The sequence below is a fragment of the Hyposmocoma kahamanoa genome, unplaced genomic scaffold (assembly GCF_003589595.1).
Source record: "Hyposmocoma kahamanoa isolate Upper Pololo Valley unplaced genomic scaffold, ASM358959v1 129, whole genome shotgun sequence".
Classification (NCBI taxonomy): domain Eukaryota; kingdom Metazoa; phylum Arthropoda; class Insecta; order Lepidoptera; family Cosmopterigidae; genus Hyposmocoma; species Hyposmocoma kahamanoa.
The window spans coordinates 131307-145703 of NW_020653460.1; the positions used below are offsets into that span (position 1 = coordinate 131307).

General features: G+C 37.5%; 1 protein-coding gene across 1 annotated transcript in view; it reads right to left on the bottom strand.

The window, feature by feature from the left end:
• The window catches only part of LOC113240280 (eIF-2-alpha kinase GCN2), a 66363-nt gene that overhangs the window by 14310 nt on the left and 37656 nt on the right, over positions 1-14397 (bottom strand). Inside the window, exons 9-17 of the mRNA XM_026477540.1 lie at positions 12013-12139; positions 11071-11193; positions 8222-8435; positions 7345-7519; positions 6892-7027; positions 5740-5977; positions 4312-4358; positions 1582-1814; positions 353-617 (exon numbers count right to left, since the gene is read on the bottom strand). Of these exons, the coding sequence (XP_026333325.1) occupies positions 353-617; positions 1582-1814; positions 4312-4358; positions 5740-5977; positions 6892-7027; positions 7345-7519; positions 8222-8435; positions 11071-11193; positions 12013-12139 (1558 nt within the window). The remainder of the gene's footprint in view (positions 1-352; positions 618-1581; positions 1815-4311; positions 4359-5739; positions 5978-6891; positions 7028-7344; positions 7520-8221; positions 8436-11070; positions 11194-12012; positions 12140-14397) is intronic.

The following is a 14397-nucleotide window of genomic DNA, read 5'->3' on the forward strand; positions in this document are numbered from 1 at the left end:
ACCACCATGATATTAAATTATTTTTTGCGAAATTACTCCACTAGTTTGTTCTAAGTAATTAATAACACAAAGATCAAACGCGTATAAAAAATTCCTTCGATACGGCTGGATTCGAACCAGCGTCTTCCAGCAAACCGTGCAAGACACTATGCCAATTAAGCCACGGAACCAACTAGCCGACCTAACGAATTTTCCTAAGTGCTTGTAGCAGATCTTTGTTTTTCGATTTTAACGACTTTTTTGGTGTAGCGCCATCTGTGAGAAATCTGAATGCGAAAATGTAAGTAACTTAGATATTAAAGTCCGTTAGACTACCATCGTTGTCTATACATAATAAAGTTTCAAAAATTACCTTAACCACAGCATCTTTAACATAACAAAGAACGTCGACAGGCTTCGTTTTCATGTCATTATGGTACGTCAAATCTTCGGCGGGCGATTGCTTCTGGTCCAGACATGCAGCTACCAGTCTCTGGTATCCTCTTGATCCTCGGTCGCTGAGAGTGTGAGAAAGGAGACCAGATAATGCTCCTTCTGGTACTGGTCGAGGTACGTGCTCGCTTGCTAGTAGCTCTGCGCAGGTTGGACGGAGAGACGCGTCGTGATTTAGAAGCCACCTGTGTAGGGTTACAAATGCTGACATTTGATATTTTCCTCTGTAATAATCAAACTGGCAAATAGACCGACCACTAATTAGAAAGATGTAGATAAGTTTAAACCATTTTTTTTTACATGTCGGAGTGGTTTCTTCATGGAATCTTCAAACATCATTTGGGCAAATTTAGAGATCATGCAATGATATTACGTTTAATAGTAAGACTGTATATTTTAATAACTATGAAATCGAATAACAACTTGTACTTTCTATTAATTCTATTTTCTATTAACTTTAACGATTGAAATAGGGACTAGGCTGAACAGAGGACAGTTCCGTGACGACCCGATTGAAAAGTGTGTCCGATCGTGCCTGCCAACAATGTCACGACTCTGTCGAAACGCGGGAAACGTAGTGTGGACTACACCGCTAGGTGGCGCGCTTGCGTTCCGTTTAGTGTCCGTACTCATTACTGGCTACAACATATATAATGTCAAGTGACGGAACGAACAAGTCATGCGCCTGGTGATAAGCTACATGCCTATCCATAACAGTTGCAGTGCCACTCAGAGCTTTAAATCGCAAAGATCTGAAGAGCACTGCTACTGTGCCTGTTACCCTGAGACAAAAGTAGACAAGTCTCTTGTGCCTGTAATTTTACCAGCACCCTTACCCTTCTAGACCGGAATACAGTAATGCTAACATTACTGCTTGGCGGCAGAATTAGGTAAGGTGGCAGTACTTCCTTGGACGAAATTAGCTCTACTGTCACTAAACGTGGCCTAGATAGTGCCTATTCGCTCTTGCCTTAAAAATGTCAAAGAAAACGTTTGATGGGAACAGGTCAGGAGGTAAAAAAAATTACAATGTAGCATTTATAGAGACCAGGCCATTTATGATTACAACACGAATTGTAATTGATGGACCTTAGCTTATAAAGAAAGCTTCGCTAACTGTGGTTCTTTAAATAAACATTTAAAACTTGCCTGATGACATGAATTTGTTTGGCGTTATCCTCCTTTTCAAATTCCCGAGGCATTCTTATCTCCTTAGTTCTCAAGTCGGTCAGCACCATCATTCTTTCCATGCCGGTACTCAATGGCGCGTGGAACATTTCAAACAAGATTATGCCGAGCGAGTAGATGTCCACTTTCTGGTTGTATATCACTTTGCTCGCTGATTGTAGAAGTTCTGGGGCTACATATAGGGCTGTGCCTACCTGAAACGTAAATAATAAAACTCATAAGAATAATAAAAAAGCCATGGTAGCTTAGTTGTTGTAATGTTAGCCCGCAGGTTTGCACGCTGTACGAGACAAGTAAAGATTACACTGTTTAAATCTTATTGTCAGTCCTTCTACACGTGCAGTCTGTCGGTCAACTATACGCAGAGGACATACAACGGCCTGCGCGTGCAATACAACAACGCGTTCCGGGTGTTGCTGGGGCTACTGCGCTATTGTAGCGCCTCGGGGATGTTTGCGGAGTCGCATACAGACGGGTTTGCAGCCATTATGCGCAAGAGGTGTGCCTCGATGCTAAGCCGCTTGCGCGGCAGCCCCAGCCGCATCCTGAGCGCGTTATCTGCAAGCTGGGACTCGCGGATGTTCGCACACTGGATGCGACTTCATAGCATACCATCAGTCGCATAGTTTTATTTTGTTTCTTTTTTATTTTGTATTTTTGTATTGTGTAAGTAACCCTTAGAATTAAGCATTTTGTAATTTTTACTAACAATCTATGGACCCAGTTCCGAAATAAATGATTATTATTATTATTATTATTAGTGGTTTGACCTACAGCCGCTTACGCAGAGGCCGTGGGTTCGTACCTTTGACTTTTTCGGAATTTATATACGAAATATTATTGAAATTTACCATGAGCTTTTCGGTGCGGAAAAATATTGTCATGATACCTGCACGTCGGAGAAGGCTCACAAATCCCTAACTCGCATTGCACCAGCTTGGTGGTTTATGGCCTAAACCCTCGGCTGAGAGGAGACCCAGCAGTGGGACGAATAAATGGATTGATGAAGATAGGAATAGCGTCATCTTGCGAAATTTTAAAATAACTAAAAGACAATCGTCACAATGCCGTCAAAGGTACCAAATGAGTGCCATTTTCCGCTAAGCTACTCGTCGCGGGCGACTGGCCTCTGTTTTACCTCCGAGTCGCGGCCGCTTCAATGGGTATGGTATATGATATAAGAGTCTAGCGCGACCAGCCGTCCACGACTATATAATACTCTCGATACATATAGATGTATCGTTATGTAAATAAGTTACTCACACTCTTAGTAAATAAAAAAACTGCGCTACAAATTATAAATGGCATTTAATAAGTATAATTGTTTGATAAACTCCGTCTTGTAAAATTCTGTTAACATATACAAGTATGTAATAGTTACACAAAATACCATGTCATAGCCGTCTTAGTTATTATAATGGTTATTAGACTGCTGACACTATAGGTCTATTTTTAAGAGAAATATATGTAAAAAATTACTGTTTCATGTATGAGTGTTTGTTGCCACAAATAAATATAAAATAAATAAGTAAAAGTTCAAATGTTAATTTAAAATATATTATGGAAAGATTATTTACTCGCTGCTGACGCGGCCATAAATCATCGGAGCATGACTGCGATATTGCGCTCTCTCCGACTTGCTAACACGACCCCCGTCATCGATGAAAACAAAGGAGCCACTAAGGGCGCGAGGTCGGTGCGGTACTATGATTAATTTATTATCTGCTATTGTTTAAATATAGCAACTTTTTTTTATTTTATACTTCGTTTCAATCCATTTTGAACAAAAAGTAAAACAAGTCACTGACCTGACCATAGACGGTTTAGTAATGGCCAATTGTAACGCCAACTACAAATCGATTAATTAATTGAATTTATCGATTTGTTCAACTGAGTCATACTAGCGGTTTTCCTTACATAACCTATATAAGCATATTTAAAATTTCAATTTAAATCCTTCAAATCCTTACACTTAGATACTCGTTCGATTGCGATTGAAATGTTTGATTTAATAATCGATTACTAAACTTTAATTGATTGAACCGAATGTTTTTTTTTCAGCACTATGCAACCATACGCAAGTCATAGAAGTATAGAGGAATAATAACCTCAGTTTTAGACTACCATTTTTCAAATACGATTTTACGATGCTATTTAAATGAATAAGTGATGGTATATCAAGTCGAAATCTTCGAAATATACGTGAAAGTGTTACTTATTGGATTTATTGGGTGATTGCTTTAGAATTTTAACCAAACAGGTTTGTTTACTTTTTGTTCAAAATGGATTGGAAGACTTTATTACCATTGTTATCAATGTTTTAAAATTTTTGGAGTAAATATTAATTTCGCACGCCATCGTGACTGTACTAGTTTTAGGTTTTTAATTGTAGATTTGGATATTTAATTTGTATTGTGTGTATTTAACAATTAGATTGCTTTTTTATTTGAGTTGCTACTTTCACTATTACAACAAAATTAAACGTCATCTGTATCGACAACTTTTATCTAATGCAATAATGCACAGCCCTGCGCTTACACAAAACGCCCGTACCTGTTTGCACCCTACTGGTAAGTGGGTGAAGGAGCGCAATATCGCTGTCCCGCTTCGGTAATTCATAGCTGAGTAAACAGCGAGAAAATAATCTTTGTATAAAATTATTGAAAAGTGTTAATATATAGCGTATTTTACCTGTCCCGTGAGTGAACCTCCTATTTCTTCTTGATGTTTATTTTTCTCTGTAAACAAAGCGGTTTTATTAAAGGGACAATATTATACTGAAACGTCTTAAAAAAAGAACGAAGGGAGTAAAATGCTAAGTTTAAGGTTTTTAAATCACAGATCATAAGGCCGGTTGTTTAGGATACAATTTCAACATGTAAATCTTTTGAAGTATAGTAGAAAAAGAGTTTATGATGTTTATTTGTTGTTATATAAAAAATAAGTGCGCATTTGAACTTTAACTCACCTGATGGAAAGTGACGGTGAGGTCGATTATGGAGCAAACACACTTAAATAATGCCTATGCACTCTCACCTTAAAAGGTCCAAGTTATAACGGTTAAGGAATAATTCTATAGGTAGGGAATTTCACTACATAGCTGTTCGCCAAATAAATGTGAAAGCGCAATGCTGCATGCAAATCCTTGGAATAGCGACAACAAAGGCGTGGAACCCAGGCCTACGTCATGTACCCCTATGATGGAAAGGGGAGGGCGGAATCGTGCAATTTTATCAGACACTTTCTCTGACATATCGACTGTGCACTGGCAACCGGTACTATCGCAATTTTGACAACTTTACATTGACTTTACAGGTGAAGAAAAAAATTGTTTGCGTCATTTATATAGCATCTGATTTATTAAATAAAAATACGTAGTTTTAAATATTTTTATTACACATACACTACGTATTTTTGTTTAATAAACCAGATGCTATATAAATGACGCAAACAATTTTTTTCTTCACCTGTAAAGTCAATGTAAAGTAAGTCAAAATTGAGATAGTACCGGTTGCCAGTTCATAGTCGAATTATCCTGTATAAAACCGATAAACAGGCAACTTTGCAGCGGTGTACAAGCCTCATCAATTTAAAACCTTTACTTTGTTATAATTATCATACAAATATCGAATACTAAGAAAAAATCCATTGATCCGACTGGATTTGAACCAGCGCGTACAGAATATATGAAGAAAATCTTTCATAGATTTGTCACAGATGGCGCTACGGCAAAAAGTCGTTAAAATCCTAAAAACAAAGATCTGCAACAAGCACATAGAAGAATTCCTAAAGTCTGTTGGTTCGTTCCGTAGCTCACTCAGTTGGGAGGGCGTCAGGTACGGTATGCTGTAGGCGCTCGTTGGAATCCATCCGAATCGAAGGAATCGAATTTTTTTTAGTGTTCGTTCTTAGTGTAATTTTAACAAACTTATTGCTACTACACCCCATACTCCACGTAATTTCACATAAAATTATTGAATATCATGATTGTAAGGCATCGTGATATTCAATAAAAAAACAGTTACGTAGATGGACCAAAGGGTAGTCACTGCCTACCGCGATGGGAACAAGACGTGAAGTATATATACATGTATGTAATTTAAACATTTAAAACCTTACCATCCAAATGCAATCCTGTAAACGCCTTAGTAGCGAGCCCGAAGTCACCAATCTTCACATGATCATTGGAATCCAAGAAAATATTAACGGGTTTCAGATCTCTATGGATCATGCCCCTTTGGTGGACGTGAGCCAAGCCTTCCACTATCTCCCTAAAGAGCCGCCAGGCCCGGAAATGTTCCTGGTACAAACCGTTGTCTATTGCATGTCGAAGAGTGTGTTTTTCGCAAAATTCCATCTGTAAGTTCGAATACATCTTTACCGATTCGATCTGTATTATTACGTCACGTTACGGAAAATTTTAAGCATTATCCACTAGCTGACATATAAAATCACATCTAATGTCATATATAGAGCGCTCAAATTTGGAGTTTAAATGGACAATTTGTACAGTTTTAGCAGCAATAGAGCTCCTTATGAAAAGAGTTTTCACAGGGAAGTACTGCCACCTTACCTATTTCTGTCACCAAGCAGTAATGTGTGCATTTACGTGCTTTCCGGTTTTAAAGGGTAAAAGTGCTAGTGAAAATACAGGCACGTGGAACTTATCAACTTATGTCTCATGGTGACAGGCACAGTGGAACCCTAAGATATTTGCGATTTAAAGGTCTGAGTGGCACTGCACCTGTTATGGATAGGCTTATCGCTTACCACCAGGCGCACGACTTGTTCGTCCTTACTGGTACTACAAAAAAAATCATTTTACGCTTAATGAGAGCGTTGATGACCAACCCGCGGCCTGTTTGAGAGGTGGAAGGTCTAACATAAGGCTAGGACATCTTTTGAAATTTTAATTAACATTACATAAATATATCGTTATGTTTACTATATTTTGGTTTATGTACAATTGTTATATTTGTGGAGAAAATAAGCACATTAAGCATTATCATTACGGGGAAATCTTTGATACTTTTGGTAAACAAACAAGTACGTTATCTTGTACGGGTCAACGTACATTATTGGGCAACTGACAATGTGCAACGTCGCACCCTATATTGGGCATGTGCAAAATTTATAAATTATAATTTTTAGGACAATAAAGCTACTCCGCGGTATCGGCCGAGTATTATTTCTACAGCAACTTTGACATCTCCCTGCATCATCTCGCTGATATCACCTGACATATTACTGTACGAGACAAGCAACTCGTACCTGAATGTACAAAACTTGCTTAAGTTTCTCGGACTGTGGGCGCGGACAGTCCGGTACGTCTTCCGATGGAATTGTTTGCGATTGGTTGTTTGAGTCCACTTCGAACTCTATCAAGCTGCTTTCCTCGTTCTCGGGGCTGCAAATACCATTAATATTCAACTATAGTCTGTATTTTTTTGAAGATGGAGTAAAATGACATTTACAGGGTTGTTAGAATTCAAAAAATTTTAAATAGTCCTGGTGTTGTCGTTAGTTTTATCGATAGATTGTCAACGAAGATAAAATTTTGCCAAAAACATCTGAATTGTGAATGTAACGACGTTCTAATGATTTATTAATTGCGTCATTGGACTAATTCATTCTTGTTTTAACAGTTGTCCTAATAGTATTTTTTTATATATATAACTAGATTTTTTTGGGTGTTATTGTTAATCACAAAGGAACTTCACGAACCTCAATATGTTGAACCAAGGATCGGCTTCGTCATCGTCGTCATCTTCGCTGTCGCTGTTAGAATTGATCTTCTGCACGGGGCCTTCGGAGATGGACCATTCCACTTTCACACCTTGACCAAGTTTCGCAACCACGTCTTCTAGACTGTCTGTTTTCTTTTTTGTTGGCGTTTTTACTGGAAAAAAAAACATTGTTAACATTGACGCTAACGCTGAAGGAAGAACATAAATTATTAGTGGCGGAACGGAACATACTTCCAAAGATTCTGGGACTAATCAACTAACTCAACTGCCTCCGTGGCCGAACGGTTACCATGCCACGCAGAGGTCCCAGGTTCGATTCCCGGGCCGGGAGAAATATTTGTATGGCCTACAATTATTTCTCTCGTGAGTTTGGGTGTAATTTGTGGTTATCTATGTGTGTCCATGGCACCTGCGAAGTTTCCCTAGTGCGGGGCTATGTTGAGTGTGTGCGTTATTTATTTAGATTATTTGGATTTTTTTATTTAGATTATTTCGAATCAAAAGAGAATTTAGGAACTGGAGGGCCCGATTCAATAGAGAGATAGAACGTCTGAGTCGAACATAATCGGGGAAATAAAATGTGCTCTACTTCGCTGGTTAGTTCGTGTGGAAAGAATGGGAGAGGATCGAGCTGCCAAAAGAGCGTATTTGAGGCAACTTACGGGTCATCGTCCAGTGGGCCGTCCAAGATATCGCTGGAAGGATGAAGTCGCCAAATACCTAAAGGAATTGAAGGTGTCCGAATGGTCGAAATTGGCACAAGACCGCTGCCGTACTTTGGTGTCGGAAGTCAAGATCCACTTCGGGTCGCTGAGCCACCGAAGAATGTAAAGACAAGTCAGCACGGTTCTTACCAACAACCTGTATACTGCCAGTCGTGGAGTCGCCGAACTCGTTTATTTCAATCATCGACTCGATCCACGCGTTGTAATATCTGACAACGTTCTCGTGGTTCAATCGGGACAGTAGCTTCACTTCTCTCGTGATCTTCTTGTTCAGCTGGACATTTTCTGGGTTCAGTTGCACCCGTTTTATTGCGTAGAAACCGCCGTCCAGTTTGTTTTTTACCTGAAAACGTGTTTTATTTTGTTACTTGCATCTTTAATATTAATTAATGGACATGGACAAGACATGGGCGCCGCCTACATAATAATAATGCAGTAGAAGTGGTTAGGTAGCGTGACGCGTGCCAACAATAGGTCTCAAAAGACCTACTTGAGTCCAGTCCGCCATTTTCGCTTTGTATGGTATTGTGGTGCGAGAGGTACTTTTCAATAAGAAACGAGGAATAATTTAATGATTAAAGATTTACTGTGAGCGTTCCGTTTCAAGATTTGTCTAGAACTCTCTCGATGTTCATTTGACAACAACCTTCTTATTTTTATACAATTCTAAATATAAAATAAACTAGCCAGCTACAATTTAACCAGCCTGTGCTATATCCCTCCTCCTCACAATTGAAGGGGGGTTCTTACTAACATAGTGCCCTACCTATGATAGGCAAACACACATATGTGATCGTGTCATTCTTTCAAGCAAATTCTTTAAACTCGCAGAAAAATGCATTATTGTGCTGTTTTGGAGTGCAAAAATGATAACCGCAGCAATACATTTTTTGTTTATGGAATTGATTTAGATGTTAATTCGTCCAGCTACTGGCCGCAAGATGGCAGGACGTTGAAGATAATTTTAATATAAAACCAAAACGTCGTTACTTGCAATAAAGGTATTGAACATTCAACGATATGGCAAAAAAATAAAAAGATTTAACAAATCGACTGTGAACGCCGGTACTATCTCAATTTTGACAACTTCATGAAGAGATAACAGGAGACAACAGGATGAAGAGATGATAATTTATACAGCATCTGGTTTAACAAAAATTCGTAGTGCACATACGTGTACATACGTGTGTAATACAAATATCTAAAAACTACGTATTTTTATTTAATAAACCAGATGCAAATATTTTTTTTCTTCATCGTGTAAAGTTGTCAAAATTAAGATAGTATCGATTGCCAGTTCACAGTCGAAATTCTGAATTGTTAATATAATTTAAATTTTACCCAGTAGCGACTGGGTATTAATGGGTATTAACAATCCAGAATTTGTTACATCTTTTTAAATTAGAAACTATGACAAACAATTATTCTGATTTCGTAGTGTTTATCATTTGTTCGTGTGCGTTTTTGGCTACAGCGGTTCCGATAATAATAGAGGCACTTCCATTGTTTTTTTTTCTTCCGTGTGCGCCGCCTATCCTGTTGAAATTTACCGGCGTAAAATCAGCGCAGAGAAGTTTTGTTTTATTTTAAATCAAATATCAGCTTCTTTAAGAGGGAGCATGCTAAAAAAGTTTTGACGTTGGCTGCGCCCAAATTTGTGAAACAAATATATGCCTGAACTTCGCGTGACATGCGACAGGAAATGTTGAATTTTGCGCATTAAAAGTACCAAATTTGTTTTAGTGGAATAACTCTAACTAAAGGGATTTAAAAAAATCCGTAGTGACAGTTGTCGATCATGCATAAATATAATTAATTATCTAATTTTTGTCCTAATAACCTGTAGCATTTCGAGGATAAATCGAAAAAATGTGAAAATTAGAGGTCATTTCGTGATTTTTATCTATCGAGGAAACTTTATTGTTTTATGTTTCTGATTAATGTCTATGCTTGAATATATCGTGTCTCATACAATATTTTATTTTTAACTTTAAAGTGGATATACCCCTCTAAAATCAAATCGAAGATTAGGAATTTTTCCTCTGCTCCCTCTTAATAATTATTTACTATAATTATTAATACAAAAAATAACAAAAAATTATGAATATCATGGTAGTTAAAACATCGTCATATTTAATAAAATAAATATTGTAATTATTACATTTCAATACAACATTTCCGTCTATTTAAAATGAATTAAGTTCCTATCTATGTGAAACCTATCCATATTAGATTATTAAAGTACGTTTATTTTCACGTGATCGTGTTTTAAGAGCTCCTTGTAAAAGAGTTCGTCCAGGGAAGTACTGCCACCTTATCTATTTTTGCTGCCAAGCAGTCATTACTGTGTTCCGATTTTGAAGGCTAAGGGTGCTGGTGAAATTACAGGCACATGGGACTTGTCAACTTACGTTTCGGGGAGAGTGGCAGTGCCCCTCAGATCTTTGAGATTTAAAGCTCTGAGTGGCACTGCAACTGTTACGGACAGGTGTGTAGCTTACCATCAGGCGTATGACTTGTTCGTCTCGTCACTTGACATTATAAAAAAAACAAACATGTCTTCTGTGTGTGGTTTCCTTTATCTTAAGCGAAGAAATGCTGATACTAATAATTTACAAATGCACGCAACTTGGAAACAAAGTCATATGTACATGCCACCATATTCGAAACGTACACCTCGACTAAATTACTATAGGTCGAGATAAAGTATTTCCATGAAACAATAAAGACGTTTCGAGTTCTTAGGTTTTCGCGATTGTTACACATAGGAAATGAAACTATTTTTCCGGATTTAAATCGCGTATTTCATGGTCACGTGAAAGTCAACCGTGACCATGGGACCTGTAAAGTCCCCGAAACGTCGGTTTGTTTGAAAAAAAAAACAAATATACGCGATTTAAATCCGGAAAAATAGTTTCATTTCCTAAATAAACACGTTGTTCAATTTTTACATTAAAATTTTAAAACACAACCTGTACCTTTAAGACATCTCCGAAAGCACCCTTGCCAATCCAGTTCAGGACCTCGAATTCCACATTCAGACGAGAATGGCCGCTTGTACTTGGACTCAATTGCGGGATCTTCTTTATTGCGTCCTCGTCCTATTGTTTAACAAAAATATAAAAAATTAGTATACATTAGGTCAAGGCAGGTAACAGCCTCGCAAGCAAGCACGCACACACGCACTCACAATTTTTTTTTATTACTCCCTTACCATAATACATCATAACAATTTAAAGAAAAGAACTGTACAATCAAGAGGTTTAGAACAGGACGCCTAAGATACAGGGCTCCCCTAGTCTCTCGGGCTTTTGACTGTCACGAATATTATCTACACCTGTTCTAATACTTCAGTATTTCAGTATTTATTTATAAGCAATCATGTAAAGTACATATTAAAATTTACAAAACATGTACCGTGTAAGGGTGTAGCTAAAAATTAAACGTAGGAAATAATCAAAATAATAACCAAAAATAAAAAAATATAAATTAAAAATTACGACGAATTAGTTTGGGGATATTATATCTCTTTATCGCGTAAAAATTTTTCTAATGAGTAATAGGACTCTTGTATGACGAAGGATTTCAATTTATTAGAGAAGACTTTTTCATTTAACTCAAGTGTTATATAGCATGGCATACTTTATAGTCATTCGGTAGAGTCAAGTATATTTATCAATACATAATTATAAATAACAAGAACCTATACGTACAAGCTTAATGTACCTATATGTACAAGCACCTAGCAAGTTTCATAAGATACATATTCGCTTTGTTTGAGAGACAGGGTCGTCTCTTGCTAGCTACCCAGATCCACAACTAAACAGTCTCACTTGTAGTTATTTATTATTATAAGTACATACATATATATACATATATACACAAGTTGGTATATATGTACAAGTATATAAACCTAGTACCTCAGAGCCACTTCCAGCGCCATCTGTTTTCCTTCCATTTGGTAATTTCGTTGGTACATCTACCAGGAACCCATGACTTACTAACTGTTCTGTCGACCATTGAGACTGCTCGTCTTCTGTGAGACATCTGAAAATTATTTTAACTCGATCTGAGACACCTCACCTCAAAAATGTGTAATAGCCATCACAAATGTAAAGACACTGAGAGTTCAAACAAATTTGGTCACTATTGAAAATTCTGCTTATAACTATTATTACACAGAATGTATTAAAAACCATCACGTACGTTGCTCTGATTCTAGAGTCAGTAACTATGGAAATCGAAAACAGCGACGATACCATAAACACTCAGACCATATACCAGACAATATAGAAAAATTTGTTTCTTTTTTTTTTGGGACTTCCGAGATTAAAACCGGAGTGCAAACCACTCGACTACGCAGGTCGTTAAATAGTAAGGACACGTTATTAGTAAAGTTTGGCGAACTCTCGTTTTTCACTTTCTTCTTTGAGCTCCTTGCGAAAGGGTTTGTCCAGGGAAGTGCTGCCACCTATTTCTGCCGCCAAGCAGTAATGTGAGCATTACTGTGTTCCGGTTTAGAAGGGTAAGGGTGCTGGTGAAATTATACGCATATGGGACTTGTCGACTTATGTCTCAGGGTGACGAGCGCAGTGGCAGTGCCCCTCAGATCCTTGCGATTTAAAACTCTTGAGTGGCACTGCAACTGTTATGGACAGGCGTGTAGTTTACCGTCAGGTGCACGACTTGTGCGTCCCGTCACTTGATATTACAAAAACTTAGGTATTTCGTTTAGTTCGTTTATGAAACAAATGAGGATAAATTTAGCACTTCATCTAAGAAGAGTTTTTACATTGAATAATGAGTCTCAAGAAATTAAGCTCACTCCAGTTTTAGGGTCGTATTCTAGAACTCTACTCAATGCTCAATTCAGGATTTCACTGGAAACACAAGCAATGGAAATACGACCCTAATGGCAGGGACTTGAGTGTGATTTCGAGTGCTTTAAACCATACTCAAATCCTGACTTGAGCATTGAGTAGAGTTCTAGAATACGACCGTACTTAATAGGAAATCGGAAAACTTTTTAGATAGTACTTAAACAAACCTTGACATGTAATATCTTTTAACTGCCTCTGTGGCCGAGCGGTTACCATGCCGGACTGTCACGCAGAGGTCCTAGGTTCGATTCCCGGGCCGGGAGAAATATTTGTATGACCTACATTTGTTTTTCTCGTGAGTTTGGGTGTAAATTGTGTTTGTCTATATGTGTGTCCATGGCACCCGCGACACAGGGTTTCCCTAGTGCGGGGCTATGTTGAGTGTGTGTGTGTGTTATTATATTATTATTATTATTATATCAAGAAAAATATTATTTTATTTAAGTAAAGCTTTTCAAGCCACTACAACCAAGTTTAAAGCGTTAAGAAACACATAGAGCGGGTGTGGGTCGGGAATTACACCTGTCGCGCTCCCGACCCGCCGTGCTCCCGACCCGCCGTGCTCCCGACCCGACCTGCGCCCGACCTGTTCCGCTCTCTGTGTATTTCACGCTTAAATGTAGTTAAAAATACCTTGCCGCGCAAACAACACTATATATCAACTCAGAACGCTTGACGTCATTGTAGGTAAATAAGCTAGACAATGTGCATTTGCCACTTGCACAATTAAATTGTGTGTTTTTAGAAAAAAGCAAACATAGTACGCGAACGGTGTGTGCGGTGAAGTTTCTTTGCTTACCCACGTATGACATCACGTGGTGTGTTTGGTGTTTGCATAACAGATTAAAAATTTTCAGATGTTGTTTATTGATTTAAAAATACAAATAATTTTTATTTCATAAAAATATTCATTGATCGATTTTTTTTACAAACGACTTCAAAAGTTTGTGGAATTACTTCTATTCGACAAGTTTTATTGAAATCGGTTACCGGAAAGTGCGCGAAACCGGACTCAACATCTAGTTTGCCATCCTTGGAATGGTGGAATATATCCTTCAAATTTAAATGGGATCAATATACCTAAATCCCAAATTTGAGTATTTTTAGGTGGAATATATTATCTATCTCAGGTACTATAAGGACAATAGATTTATTATAACTTTAAGTGAGTTTATTATAACATATATTTATAATTATAATATATATGTATTTATTATTTTGTGATATCTTTTGGAGCTACTCGAGACGCGTCAGACAAATACTATGATTAAAATGTAGCGAGTTTCAAAAAGATAGGGTCTGAAAAACAGCTTAAGCTGAGACTATCCTTTTTATCTACACAGTATCTATAAGTGATGTTATTTACGACTAAATTGTTTTGTAAATGTAGATAAATAAAGTTCTTTATTATTATTATTATTAATA